At 42.7% G+C, this 16106-nt stretch overlaps 1 protein-coding gene across 1 annotated transcript in view; it reads left to right on the forward strand.

Annotated features, from left to right (window-relative positions):
• Positions 1–16106, forward strand: part of PFKL (phosphofructokinase, liver type) — a 160604-nt gene that overhangs the window by 85836 nt on the left and 58662 nt on the right. The window contains exon 14 of the mRNA XM_083153592.1: positions 7247–7399. Within this exon, the coding sequence (XP_083009718.1) occupies positions 7247–7399 (153 nt within the window). The remainder of the gene's footprint in view (positions 1–7246; positions 7400–16106) is intronic.

A 16106-nucleotide genomic window follows, 5' to 3' on the forward strand; every position in this document is an offset into this window, starting at 1 on the left:
AGGAATGCCGGCCCTAACTTTGCAACCTATCAGAACTCCCCTAAGGGAATAAAAGACTCCAGTGGGTAATAAGCCGGCACCAGTGCTTCGCTTGTCACTCTGTAGGGAAGTTCAGCGTCCTGTGCTCTTGGACACCACCTGTGCACCTCCAGCGTCTTACTGTTGTGCAACCTGCTTCAAGCCACCTGTGCACCTCCAGCGTCTTACTGTTGGGCAACCTGCTTCAAGCCACCTGTGCACCTCCAGCGTCTTGCTGTGGTGCAACCTGCTTCAAGCCACCTTTGCACCTCCAGCGCCTTGCTGTGGTGCAACCGGCTTCAGCCACCTGTGCACCTCCAGCGTCTTGCTTTGGTGCAACCTGCTTCAAGCCACCTGTGCACCTCCAGCGTCTTGCTGTGGTGCAACCTGCTTCAAGCCACCTTTGCACCTCCAGCGCCTTGCTGTGGTGCAACCGGCTTCAGCCACCTGTGCACCTCCAGCGTCTTGCTTTGGTGCAACCTGCTTCAAGCCACCTGTGCACCTCCAGCGTCTTGCTGTGGTGCAACCTGCTTCAAGCCACCTTTGCACCTCCAGCGTTTTGCTTTGGTGTAACTTGCTTCAGCTACCTGTGCACCTCCAGCGTCCTGCTCTGGTGCAACCTGCTTCAGCCACCTGTGCACCACCAGCGTCCTGCTCTGGTGCAACCTGCTTCAGCCACTTGTCCCCGCTAAATAGGGATCACTACAAAAATAAGTCATCTTCTATGTAGAACATGAACTTGTTTGCGTATGATGGGGCTACCACCGCCCCCATAGCACAACCTATGTTCTGTAGGTAGAACCTGTCCTGGTAAAGAAATTCTTTTTTGGTTAACACAAGTTGAGGTGGATCAATAATCAATCCTGTGTCAGGTCCAGCATAAATTACACTCTCCAGTAGAAACTTGGCCATACACCATAAGCCAAGTTCGTGTGGGATCACGGTGTATAGGCTGCTGACATCAATTGTAAACATGCATATATCCACCCCTTGCAAAGATAATTCATTTGATTTAACTAAAAGAGCGGTGGTGTCAAGCAGAAAGTGAGCATTGGACCTTAGACAAGGCTGGATCAAACTGTCGATATCAATTGACGTAGGTTGAAATAAAGACCCCCTGGCAGACACTATGGGTCTGCCAGGTGGGTCCTCCAAAGATTTGTGTATTTTTTGGTACAATATTGGAGCCAGTGGATTTTGGGGAATCAATGCGTCCATCAATTTCTTGGATATTTCATTTCAGTTGACCACTAATTGTAAAGTCTCTTGCAGTTGTTTCTTGAAAGTAGGAGTTGGATCCTCATGAAGGAGACTGTAGGTGAAATGGTCGTTTAGGTGTCTCATTACTTGTTGGTGATATTTCGCACTGTCCTGGATCACCAGGGCACCCCCTTTTGTCTGCACCTTGAAATATAAGTCTATATAGCTCAGAGGCTGAGAATATTGTTTTTAAAGAGGATTTAACCCAGGTGGGTCAATCTACTCCAGTTGAGGAGTTATTAAAGCTACACAAGTGTCACACTGATTATTACATGCATGGAGTAACACTTAGTGGCTACCACAGGTCCACGAAAATTCCACTTGGCCTACGAGTACGCAGCAGTTCAACAATTGGCAAAAATGATCCCATGTTCTGCAAGAAGCGGGTATCAATTGTCAACAAATGCTCACTGGACTTGACTTTATTAATAATTGATCAGTGTCCAAAAGAAATGTCCATTACCGCCGAGACAATATCTGCTTTTGAATCTCTGCATAAATCTGCCTTACAAAATTATACCTTGACGGATTGGTATAGCAAACTGTTGGCACAGATTCAAACTTACATAAGCGAGACTTACTAAAGTTTAAAAAGGAAGAGGTCGAAGGTGGACCTAGACTAAGAAAAAATTTGGTATATAGATGGACTGATTCCACTCGCAGCACCAGCTTACTTCACTATTCGAGCTGCCATCCTAGACCTAGTATTCAGGGTCTTCAATATTCACAATTGTTACACTGTAAAAGGATCAATTCTGACCCAATAGCAGCCAATAGACAGATGGATATTATGGTTGAGAGAAATTGTCAGAGGTTACCATCGGGCCGAATTGTTACGCATCAAAAATCATGTTGATTCAATCCCACGAGAGTATTTGCTGCCCCCTAAGAGCACATATCCTAAAACAGGAGCAATAATTCCTTTTGTGCAGCAGTGCAATACATCTAGTAATCAGATTGCCCGTAAAGCTAAAAATCTATGGCATATTTTCCAATCTGACAGAATTAAAACTTGATATGTCTTTAATGCCTTGGTAAAAGCATTTAGAGAACCTATACAGGGGGCAACACAATGGATTGCATACGTTGTGCATTCGTGACATGTCAATTTTTAATTGCTGGTCCAATATTTTACCCTCCACAGACAGGCAAACCACTTAAAATTCTATACACTTTAACTTGTAACACCAAATTCACAGTTTACCAAATATTATGCCCGTTTGGCCTAATGTATATCCGAATGTAAAACCAAAAGCGCGTTCTAAGAACGCATGGTCGCACATCGGTCAGCAATTAAATCTGGACAGGAAAGTCTGAACAGCCTGTAGCGTGGCATTTTTTATCTGCACGTCATAGCATTACTTCCATTTGCTATAAGATGATTGATCATGTGCTAGCCTCTGTGAGAGGTGGCAATAGAAGCTTTTGATTGAAGCCCACTGGATTATGAGGTTAGATACAATAAGCCCTAAGGAAATAAAGGAATCTGCTGGTCTCAATGTATTCATTTGAGACAATCTGGTCTTGGGACCATAGGTGTTTAGTACAAATAGGTCTATTTGGTCAACATACAATTTGATGCCTAATTGGCCTCACTGGTGAAACGGTTACATTGGAGGACCCATTTTTAGGTCATGGTTCATGGATATCATTTTAGAGTTCTAGCTAACCAATGTAGTTTTCTAGTTTGATGTCAGAGCTAGATTGGATTTTATAATGACCTAATATAATCTGCAAGGTGGGAGATCAGTTGAATATATTTATTTGGTTGTTCAAAAATGCTTCTCAACAAAATTTATTTATTTATTAACAGTTTCTTATATAGCGCACACAGATTCCGCAGCGCTTTACAGAGAATATTTGACCATTCACATCAGTCCCTGCCCCAGTGGAGCTTACAATCTATATTCCCTACCACATGTACACGCACACACAGACATTCTAGGGTTAATTTTTTGGGAGCCAATTAACCTACCAGTATATTTTTGGATTATGGGAGGAAACCGGAGTACCAGGAGGAAACCCACGCAAGTACGGGGAGAATATACAAACTCCACACATAATGGGCAGAGTTCTCTAATTTTAGCACAATTTTTTATAAAGTGCTGGGGGGTTATTAACTTTTTTACAATACTGAACACTACTGTGCTATTCATAAAACCACAATCAGGTGGCATTTTATGTTTAAATCAGTAGTATTATACTGTATTATGTTTAAAATTGTGTAACAGGGAAAATTGGTAATGTTACAGTATAATTAGCCTCTCTCTGTGTGTGTGTGTGTGTGTGTGTGTGTGTGTGTATGTATGTATGTATGTATGTGTGTATGTATATATATATGTATATATAAGAAGGTAGTGTTCCCAATAATGCGCTTTGGAGAGCAGCACCTCTATCAGGTACGATAGAGGTGCTGCTCTCCAAAGCGCATTATTGGGACCACTACCTTCTTATATATACATACATACATACATACATACATACATACATACATACGCTGTCAATAAAGGTACAGGTTGGATAGGATAGGAAAAGGAAAGAGTAGAGGTGCGCTGAGTGTACAACACTGTGGCTTTACATACAATGGGGGAAATTTACTAAAGGAAATTTGTAAAAAAAAATTAGGTGTATTTGTATCCAGAAATACACTTATATTTGACATTTACTAATCCGAAAATACAGCAATTCGTATTGATAGCACATCAATACGAATATGAATTGCCGTATTTTCGGGATAGTAAATGTCAAAAATAAGTGTATTTCTGTATACAAATACACCTATTTTTTTTACAAATTTCCTTTAGTAAATTTCCTCCTATAAATCAATAAAATGGATAAAAACAAGTATACATTTATTGATGGTTAATCCAGCATTGCATTTTCATTTCACTGTTTCTGACTAGTGCCACATATAATTCAGATCCGCGGTCCGGCGCGTTTCGTCCCTTGGGACTTCATCAGGGGTGATGAACCAATCTATCTGAATGGTGAAATATGCCGTTACACACACACATAATAATAAAAGAGCAACATATACATATATTATATATATATATATATATATATATATATATATATATATATATATATATATATATATAAATAAAATACAAAAATAAAACATGTACAGATGTAAAATCCAATTGTATCAATTTTTATAAACCTGATAGAATGTGCATACTGTATATCGTATACAACATGCACATTTGTAGAGGGGGATATATCCCAAGAGCTGATATTAGAAAAAAATGTCAGGACGAAAACATTCATAATCGTGAGGAGGAAATGGAGATAAGAGTTGGATGGATAATACGAGAATATTTACATACCAAAAATGGAGATATTTCCTGTATATACTGTGGTCGGAGTTAAATTCTCTAGAACGTATGTTAGGGCTTCCTAAGGCGATAAAAATAGGTAATGTATGGTTGTTATTCACTATAATCAGTGGCAAATAGTGGTCATATGCGTGCTAAATGCACATCTACGGTACTAATAGTGTTACATACCGATTCAGATGAGGAGAAATCTCTCAAGTTAAATTCTTATATAGAATAACAACGTTCTTCAGTGCACTGTGGTGGATCAATCCCGCCTTTAAGGTAAATTAAGGCTTAATGTCAGGGAATTGGATATGGGATATATTATAAATGAGCATTTACCCTACACATTGTTTACATACCAATTTAAGGTGAGCTTGGTCTCTCGGACCAGATTTTTGTGAATCAATTCACACAGGAAAAAAAAGGGGTGTTCAAAACGATGTCCCTCCTATCGCAGTGGGAAGTATATGCAGCTTCTAAAGTGAATTGAAACTTTTATGTCAAATATCCCGTATTTGCAGATGTAAATCCATGAAAAATACCAATTAACAATTCATTACATACCAGGTAGAGAGAGTAGTCTCTTTAACTAAAGAAAAGGCTGATTCTTAGCAGACAAGAATACATCCAATGAAGTGTCTGTCTGTTCACAATCTATACAGCCTCTAAAGTGAAACCAGAATATAATATTAAAATAGCATTTAGTACAAATATGTGTCCCTAAGGTACACCTCATATATGGAGTCTCAAGGAGTGCAACCTTACCTGAGTGTAGTCTAAACCAGGAATCACAGGATCTCTGGGAGCCAGTGTGCTGGTATCTGAATAGGGCTCCCTTATATACCCCTCTATGGGTGACCTCACTTCCTGTGGTGGGGAAATGAGCCCAAACTCTATATGGCCTGAAATAACGCCATATAGGAGCTATAAATCATATGGCCATGTGCCTTTAGGTGCACTGAGTGAATGTAGTGAATGAGACCTCTCTATCAGTGCTATACGAGATGATATAATAAAAAGTGTAGTTTCTTTGTAGTATTTCCGGAATTCCGGTGCGTTCCACCGACCACTTCCGGTCTTTACAAGTCTGTGTGACACTCTGGGTCACTCGAGGTGCTTCCGGGGGGCCCGTGCGCTCCACCGTACGTGTCAGTGACCACTTTCGGTCATTGTAATAGAGTCACTCGATTTTTTATTGTGATCCAAAATAAAAATTGCGCGGCATCATTAACCCTATTAAGGGGATATGGTGACGCTAGTAACTACATGAGGGCTTAAAGTGGCCTATATAAAGGAGCGTGGGTGCGTTCCACCTAGCGCTCCAGGTGCTACAGTGTGTGCTGAAAGTGTGTCAGTGAAACAGTATACCTCTGATGTGGATCCCTAAATAGTGAGTCCCCGTATCTTTCATTATGGGAGCTGTGTATTAATACCAGGATACTATCTGTGTGTTATTATATATATCTTCTCTATATCTCAAACAAGAAGTGATTGCACTTGCATCTAAGTACGTACATCCACCAGGGTGTCATCCAGAATCAAAATAGTCCATGTTTATAGAAAAAATCAGGAAGCTCTCACCAGCTTTTTATGTAGAAATAAAATCAGCTGTGGATTTAATGTAAATGCATCATATATCAGGAAAGATTCAACATTTCCATCCACTTGGGACCATCATCAGGATTTATAACAGCATAATCAATCCAGTTTAATCAGCACAGCATAACCCATGCAGCATTGCCTACAGCCACATATATATGTGTGTGTGTGTGTGTGTGTGTGTGTGTGTGTGTGTATATATGCTGTATGAATGTATATGTAGGCTATGATTTTGTGTATATCCTGTACTCTATGTACAGTATGTTATGTTTGTGTATTTATACTGTGTGTGTGTGTAGGCTAGGGGTATATTCAATTGATCTGTCGACAGTTTTCAACATTAATCGGTCGAAAGGGGTTCCGACCTATTCAGTGCTAGCTGTTTTTTTCGGCAGCTCGGAATGTTCCATCCTGCCAAAAACAAGGTGGATTGGCAGAATAGCCGCAAATCCACCCTGCTTTTGACAGAACTACAGCCAAATCCAAAAATGTCAGATTGAAGCAGAAGGGTGGCGCCGGGTGAGCAACTGCAGCTTACACTGCCCTGTTCTTCTGTCCACTGCGTCCCGTTCCCTCCCGCCGCCTCCTTTACCCATCAGCTGCGCTAACCTGTCCGGGCGCTGGGTCGGGTGAGAGCAGCTCCCGCTGCCTCCCAGGTGTTCCTGCTGCCACTGCGTTCACCTGGTCCCTGGTCAATCAGCGGTCACACCGACATCCGGATTTGGCCGCTGTGTTGAATAATTTCGAAATGGATCCGACATCCAATGAATATACCCCTATACTGTGTATGTGTATAAGTATGTGCAGTATGAAAGCTTGGTGTGTACATGTGTATATGTACATGTGACATACAAACAAACACGTGCAGAAACTCTGTTCTCCAAATTTTACCAATGCATTTCAAGACCCTCACTGGCACCAGAAGCAGATTATTTTCTCATTATAAAAGCATAAATAACAAAAATACATCTTCCAAATAATTGTACTCAGAAAATATTTGGTTCTTATAAATATAAATTTGCCTGTCTTTTTTTTTTTTTTTGCAGGCATATGAGGGAGTTTTACAGCTTGTTGAGGCTCGGGAACAATATGAAGAACTGTGCATTGTTATGTGTGTTATTCCAGCAACCATTAGCAACAATGTGCCAGGGACTGACTTTAGTATTGGCTCAGACACGGCTGTTAATGCAGCAATGGAGGTAAATATACTAACACAAATCTCAGTTCATATGACATTAGGTTTACATTCCTAATAAAGCAAGGAAATACACAGCTTTCTGACTTTAATAAGGTACCAAAAGAGATGCAAATACTGTAACGTTATTGCTTTAATGCTTCTCTATAAAAAGTACAATGTTTTAATGTGACCACATAACCTTTAAGAGAAATGTGTGTTCATTTATTTTATTTTTATTAATATAGTAAAGTAAAATTATGTAGAGCCTTAACTGTTTTTATTGGTCTGTGTAGTAAACAAGCTTTAACCTTTTGCAGTCCAAATTGTTTATTCAGTTCAAACAGTCTGGTTTAACTCAATTGTTATTTGTTTGTTTGTTTGTTTATTTTTTATTTAAAAAAATGGTCTACATTGAATTTTGAATGATCTTATTTTAAAGTGGCTCACCATTGGATCTGCTACTAGCGCTAGGGCTGTTGAGCCTGACTAGACATTGGACTTGAAAGGGTTAGCAAAACAGCAATTTTGAGGGAGATACTCTGCGCACAATGGAAGAAGCACTTCACACTAAGGAAGTTATTCTGGTTGATTTGCAAAGCTGTGAGGCAACCAAACGCTGCCCGCCATCCTGCCCGCCCCTCACTCGCACACAGAGTTCCCCCGCACGCGTGAAGCGGAGACGGACAGGGTTCCCGTCCCCCCGCCGACGGGAAACTGAGACGCGCGTGCATGTGAGATGCACGCGCATCTCAGTTAGATGGGGCGCCTCTTCGCCAGATTCTGTCGCAGCGCCAGCAAAGAAGAGGCCAGTTCCATCTGTAGAAGCACACCCATCAAAATTGTATTTTTCAAACCAAGCCTGTAACTTCATAGTTAGGAGCCAGTTATAAGAACCAGACACTTTATCTCCCCCCCCCCCCCCCCCCCCCCATTTCTAATATTCATCAAACAATCCTCTCAATATAGAACAACACAGGTACTACAATAAAATAGCTGCCATCTAGTCCCTATCTCTTCCTAGCAATTAGTAAAGAGACATCACCCATGGAGATCAGGAGTAATTAGAAGCTGAAGCGCTGACCGAACATTCCAGTGCTGTGTAAACAGAAGCATGTAACGGTACTTGTGTATTATCACGGCGCCCAGTATGCTATTTTCTTAGTGGGCTATTCTGCGTAGTGAAATTGCATCGCATTGGCACTTTTTGCGATGGATGCGATGCGATCTCACTAGTTAATTTATTCACTGCACCCTGTACAATTTTCGCATCGCACCGCATACCATAACACTAAAAAACACATGCGATTGCATGCTATGTTATGTGTGTTGCAATTTACCACAGAACACCCTATGTTCCCTATGTATATATGCATATGTGATGCAAAATAACACAGTGTGTGTATATATGTATGTGATGCAAATCCCAAATCATACCCCCACTTTCCACGTTGGTGTGGAGTTGATTTTATATAGTGTGGCAAGCGCAGGGAGCCACCGATCCCGAAGCGTGGCGAGCGCTACGCTCGCCACGCTTCGGGCTCGGTGGCTCGCTGCGCTCGCCACACTATATAAGATCACCTCCACGCTGACATGGATAGTGGGGGTATGAAAAGGTCGGGAGAACGCATCCCCCCCTGCGGGACTCGCTGCGTCTCCATACCATAACTGCTTGTTTAATGATAGGTGGCCATCTATGGTACATATTCCCCGTAAGTAATATGTGTAGGGGGGTATGTCCTGGAGACACTGACTCTATCAAAGCTTCTATCAATTCCTTTTCCTGCCCATTTTTTATCCATGTTTTAAGAAATGTCATCTGGGCAGACAGGTAGTACAGCCAAAAGTCAGGCAACACTAGGCCGCCCTCAGTTGTAGGTCTGGAAAGGATGTTCTGTCTTATTCAAACCCTCTTGTTGCCCCACAACAGGGAGGAGATCAACCCCTCCAATATACAAAAGATTATTTAAGGAAAATAGATTGGAGAATGTTGTAAAACATATAACCGTTTTGGATGATCATTTTAACAAGATTAACTCTTCCTGTAAGGGTCAATGGTAGCCTGCCCCATGGGCCAATTTTGAACTTAATATATTTAATTTGAGGGATTAAATTAAGTAAATCAAGCTTTGTAATATCTCTAGAGATCCGTATTTCCAAGTACTGAAATTCATCCACAACTTTTAAAGGGATAAACACCAACAAGACTAGGGGGCAGGGGTCTCTTAGGGGAAGTATACAAGATTAAACCCAATTGATTCTCATACCTGAATAGTTCCCAAAAACATTTTATTAGATTTAGTACCTCAGGCACATCCATGACATGGTTATGTAGGAACAACAGAACATTGTCTGCATATAATGCAATACGGTTCTCCCTTGTTCCCACTCTCAACCCCTGGATCTCCAGGATTACTCTTATCAGGCATGCAAACGGCTCCATTGTAATTGCAAACAGAGCCGGAGACAGCGGGCATCCTTGCCGAGTGCCCTTCTGAATGCTAAAACTGGGAGAAATATAATTATTTGCCGACACCCTTGCCATCGTATATAATAATTTCACTGTTATTAAATGCTGGCACTGCACCGTTAATAAATACGGGCCCTGTCCCTTCAAAGCTTCCCACAGGAATTCCCATTTGATGGTATCGAAAGCCTTGGCGGCATCTAAAGATATAACCGCTGGTTCTCCCCCCTCATTCTTTTTGCACTGAAGATAACAGTATAATCTTCTTAGATTTGTTGTTGTTGACCTCCCTGGCATAAAGCCAGTTTGGTCAGAATGTATGATTTCAGCTAGAGCCCTATTCAAGCGAGTTGATAATACTTTAGCATGGATCTTCACATCATTGGCTAATAGGGAAGATTCCCTCAGTCTTGGATCTTTATCCTTCTTTAGTATATTTATTATAAGGCCTTCTGACATAGAGACTAGTAAGGTATTCCTACCATATAGCTCATTAAAGAGATCTAGTACTTTTTGAGCAATAAATTTGCTATATTTCTTATACATCTCTTGAGGGATGCCATCCATCCCAGGTGCCTTGCCCCAGGGAACTTCCTGTATCGCTTCTTCTATCTCTTGAAGAGACAATGGAGCTTTCTAGCTTATTTCTAGTATCCTGTGACATGGTCAGGGATTTTGGGGGTTATTCAGGTTGATTCGCAAGGCTGCGAATTCGCAGCATTGCGAGTCCACCAAACACCGTCCGGCTAACGACCGCCCCCCCCTGCCGCCCCCTCAAAGTGCGGCTTCGCCCGAACAGCTGCAAATGGATGTTTTGCATAAACATCCTTTCGAATGGCTCGGGTAACCGCCCACATCTTTCGATGGTCACCGACCACCGAATGATGTTTAGCGTGCACGCATATATAAGTGACTTTTCAGTTGCGGATATATGCGTGCTCGCTGGCGTGGATATGGCCGGGCAGCTGACATCCGGTGATGTCAGCTACCCGCCCCCCACACCCGCGTCACTGCCTCATTACCATGGGAACGCCAATGGAACGCTGGGCGTTCCCATATGGTAATGGGGTAGCCCGGTGCCCCCCGCCCATCTCCGCCCCCCCCCCCCACGCCGGCATGGGTGCGTGCACCTGGCGACCCGAAAGGTCGCCGTGGGTGTACGCACCATACGCCTGCACATGCGCAGATACCCGCCTGCGCATGCGCAGACACACAACATCGGTACTGCGTGCGAATGGATCTGAATCAGGCCCTTTATCTGTACAAGGTAGTTTTGAATCTCTTCTAGCGTGTGGGCTAAATTAGACTTATAAAGTTGTTGATAATACTGACTGAAACTCTCCACTATTTCCAGTGTCTGCTGGACTATTTCCCCCTCACTATCCTGGATTTCTCTCACTCTGCTTGGTTCGCGATTTGCTTTCGCAAGTTTGGCCAGGAAACTGCTGGGTCTATCTCCGTCAGCATATCTGATATGTCTGACAAAGAGCTTCTTGTACATTGCTTTTTCTGACATTTTCCTATTCCAATCCTCTTGGGATTTCAGCCAGACCTCTTTACTATGCTTTGTTTTATCATGCAAGTATTTTTTTTCTAAGTTGTTACAAGTATTCTCTAACTTTTTCCTGTCTATAGGAGGCTTTCATCTGCAAAAAAATAAAAAAAAATAAACCCAAGCTGCATTTCATAAAAACATATCCCTTTCGTACCAGTACAGATGCTCCTCTCGATGCTGAGGTAAAGGTAGAATGATAAGCCCCTCCAATCCAGGCTTTTTAAAGAGATAACAATTTGCCCCCTACTAGATGGGTCTCTTGGAGAAATATAATGTCAGTTGTATATTGACGTAGTTGTTGCATCACTAGAGCCCTTTTAATCTTATCGTTCATTCACCTCACATTCCATGTGAGGAGACTAGATTTTATCACCCCCATTATTTCTGTTTGGGCCTGTAGTTGCCCTGAACCCTAGGGGGGAATTTCCCTAATTGAACCCTCTTGAAGGCCAGATATGAAACAGTAAACTTGTTCCTTGTCAACCTAATTTCCCCCACACCCACACCCCCCCAGATGGACCCTCCTCATTCCGTCTTGCCTAGGGACCATTGATTTAATGGCCACTAGTTAGGAGTTCTCTCCCGCTCTTTAGATGGCTCTATTCTAGCCCCCAGTGCTTCAGCTTATAGAAACTTTGGTACTCTTTACTTAAAACGGCGCCCACGATTTTGATCAGAGGCATCGTTAGTAAAAAATCTCGGGCATTGAATGCACTAAAAAATCGGGTGCGATGCGACCGACGCGATGCCCGCGATTTCCCATAGGGAACAATGTTAAATGTCTCAATTGACCCGATTTTCCTGTTCAATGCCTCAATTGACCCGATTTTTCCATAGGAAACAATGTTATATGGCCCACAGAGGCCAAATAGGCACCCTGAAGTGTGAAATGGCCCCCACAATTGTTAACGCCACCCCACGATCAATGACCTTTTCATACCCCCACTATCCACGTCGGCGTGGAGTTGAGAATAGAAAGTGTGGCGAGCGCAGCGAACCACCGAGCCCGAAGCGGGGCGAGCGCAGCGGACAGCTGTGAAGCTCGCTGAGCTCGCTGCGCTCGCCACGCTTCAGGCTCGGTGGCTTGCTGCGCTCGCCACACTTTCAATTCTCAACTCCACGCCAACGTGGATAGTGGGGGTATGAAAAGGTCGTAGGACGCGTACCGCCGCCCCTCGTGGGCTCGCTGCGCTCGCCACGCTTCGGGTTGACGTTGATCGTGGGGTGGCGTTAACAATTCGGATGGCCATTTCACACTTCAGGGTGCCTATTTGGCCTCTGTGGCCCATTTAACATTGTTTCCTATGGAAAAATCGGGTCAATTGAGGCATTGAACAGGAAAATCGGGTCAATTGAGACATTTTACATTGTTCCCTATGGGAAATCACGGGCATCTCACCCGATTTTTTTAGTGCATTCAATGCCCGAGATGGCCATGATGGGCGCCCTTCTAAGTAAAGAGTACCGAAACTTTTCACAGACCTGGATCCAAGAAGAGGACAATAATTTAAATAACAACTACAAAAATTCCTTTCCCTTTAACTAACTCTTTTAAGAGCCTAGGTTTGTGTTAAGTGTCCTCTGGAGCTTATTCTTTTCTTTAGGTGGAGTTCATTGGCTGCGTTGCTGGGAAATTTCTATCCAGACAGGTTGCAGCCTCACTTGGGGTGAGAAAGAACTTGGATTTCCCCTCATGTATTACTCTATTGAAGTTGTACAGTAGTTCTCTTAGCCGCTTTTTGACAGTAATCAATTGTGCTCTTTCTCTCTGTACTCCTCCAGCTAAGTCTGGGAATACAGCTATCTTCTTGTTGTTCCAAGTCAATGACCCTTTGACTCTAAAGATTGTGTTTCAGTCGGCGTAGTGTAGAATTTTAGCAATGAAATTGATGCGCTCTTCCAACTGTAAAGAACTTTGTAAAGGCCTTCTGCCCATATGTGTCAATTAGCCATTTTTGAAGGAGCTCTTCTGGAGAGGTCCCCTCTGTTTTCTCTGGGAGGCCCACAAATCTAAGATTGTTCCTCCACAGGCAACCCTCTATATCTGTTAATTTGGCATCCATGGTTTTTAGTTGTATAGCCATGTCCTCTATTTTCTAAACTAGTGGAGTGACAGTATCTTCTAGTACAGAGGTCCGGTTTTCTACTTCCTTTGTCCTCTCTTTGACCCTTTGTACTGCCTGGCATATTACATCTAGGTCCTCTTGAACTTTTTCAATTTTATTAGCTAGCCGACCCTCGCTTGCTGCAAGGGCGCCTAGTACTTTTTTGATTGAAGCAGGCTCTGGTACCTTGTTGGTTTCAGGAGGGGTAACAGGGGGAGAGCCTTCTCCTTTGGCTGAAGATGTCGGAGCAGCAGGTGCTCTTGCGTACTTTGCAAGGTGATTTGCTGTAGCTGAATTTTGTGACTTTACCATTTTGCCAAATGGGTTCTAGAGCTGTTTTAAAATTTTACGAGTATGTCCCTCGGCACTGCTGATACCAAATTTAGTAATTTCTCAGGAGCCTTCAGCCCTAGTAACAGTACTTCAGCAATCAGCAGCAATATAATGCTGAGTTAGTTTCTCAAGAGGCTGTAACCCTAGCAACAGTAGTTCAGCGCCTGGCAATACTGCAATTTTGGGCTGAATAACTTTTATTTATACAGTAGCCCCCACAACAATAGTTCAATCCACCACGGTTTTATATTGCTGAGTTTGATGGCGTCTCAAAGTTCTAGAGTCCCCTTAGAAACAATCTCTCAGTGATGTATTCATGTTAAACTGATTTTTCTCAGGAGCCTGCAGCCCCAATATTTTGTTTCACAGAGGACTGCGGCCCTGATGTTCACAGTACAGCACACAGCAATAGTATAGTGCTTATCTAGTTGACTTCACAATAGTCCAGACAATAGCAATTCACTGCTTCACTGTAAATTAACACTGGGTTAGAAGTTTTATAGGAGCCTGCAGCCCAATAGCAGCAGTTTAACACTCCACAGTGGCACAAGTTCAGAATAAATGGCTCCTCAAGACCCTGTGGCTCCCACTACAACCGCCAACCACCCAGCATACAGTGCTGGGCTGAGTAGCTTCTCAAGGATCCACTACCTCAGCAGCAACAGTTCCTCAGCAAGCCTCAGGGACCTACAAACCTAGCAGCAACAATTCCTCTCTCAGCAATGGTATAACTCTGGGCTTAGTGCCTCTAATATCAATTCATACCACGTCTGTGATGTAATGTTGGGCTATATACATTTTTAGGAGCCCACGCACAACAGCGGTCCAACAGTCAAATAAGGAGAAAGGTACCCGCGTCTCCCAATCTCCGGTGAAGCAGCCGGTCAGCTTGGTCACCCCTGCTCCTGCCCCCTCCTCCAGTATAGACTGCCATTTCCCCAGTGCTGCTGCGGCGTTCGCAGCCGTGTGTCTCCGGCCGTCTCCTCCGCCCCTCAGAGTGGTCTCTTGCTGCAGCGTCACTCTGCTGTGACGTCGCTCTGATGCGCCCACTCTTGCTTCCACCCGGGACCTATCCGCCAGCAGCCACGGTCCGGCTCTCTCCCAGCTCACTCTCCTCTCAGGCCTTAGCTGCTCGCGGCCTGTTCTATTATCCAAGCACAGCCCCAGCAGGCTAAGTTAGCCGATCACCAGGGGGCTTTCATAGCTCATAAATCTAGCAACAGTGAAATCAGGGAAGGTAGACTGGAATGGGAGTATATACCATTGTATATACCATTTCCAATGCCCACCATGTATCTTAACACATTGGCAGTTTATGAGGGAAATGACAAGTACTTTAGCTGAATAAGGGAATTTACAGTTAACAGGCCCACTCATATTATGGTCTCATAGGAGGCCCGATGTACTAAGCTTGAAAAGTGCTAAAATGAAGGGCCAGATGTGCTAAGCTTCAAAAAGTGATAAAATGGAGAGTAACAAACTACCAGCCAATCAGCTCCTAACTGCCATGCCACAGACTGGGTTTGAAAATGACAGGAGCTGACTGGTTGGTAATTTGTTAATCTGTAGTTACAGGGGAAAGGGGAAGGGAAAATCCTTTTGCACTGGCCGGTACTCACTGTACCCAAAGAAAGCCCCATTTTTTATTTTCATATGTTTTATTTGTAATTATAGTTCTGGGGGTGCTGCCAAAGACAATAATGTGATACAACAAAGAAAAGGAAAGCGAAAGGATTGTCTCTTTGTTGGTGCACTAAAGAGAAGAGAAGATAAATTTATTTAAAATATACCTTTATTCATTATTTATTAAAAAAGGGAATTTTATTTACGTGAAGTATTCCTAAACCTAATTGAATAAAATAAGTATTAAACTACCGCTGTGTGTGTTATTTCATATATTTGATTTTATAATGGTCTCAAATGGTCTCATAATGAATTTGACATACATGTCATATGTATTTACTATATGAGAAGTATGGACAATTTACTGTGAGCGTACCATAACACAGAATAGTCCAAATACCATATCTACTGTCAGCAGTAGCTATTAAAGCCAACATATCCAATCCTTAGAGATAAAAGGAACAATGTTTCCAATATAAAACAAAACTAGAAAGGATTTGGATACAATTGTGCGTTAAGAAGACAGGAGACCTAGATACTCATATCAACATTTGAGACCATTATAAAATCAAATATATGAAATAACACACACAGCGGTAGTTTAATACTTATTTTATTCAATTATGTTTAGGAATACTTCACGTAAATA

Source organism: Crinia signifera, chromosome 7 (genome assembly GCF_055691185.1).
Source record: "Crinia signifera chromosome 7, ASM5569118v1, whole genome shotgun sequence".
NCBI classification, from domain to species: Eukaryota; Metazoa; Chordata; class Amphibia; order Anura; family Myobatrachidae; genus Crinia; species Crinia signifera.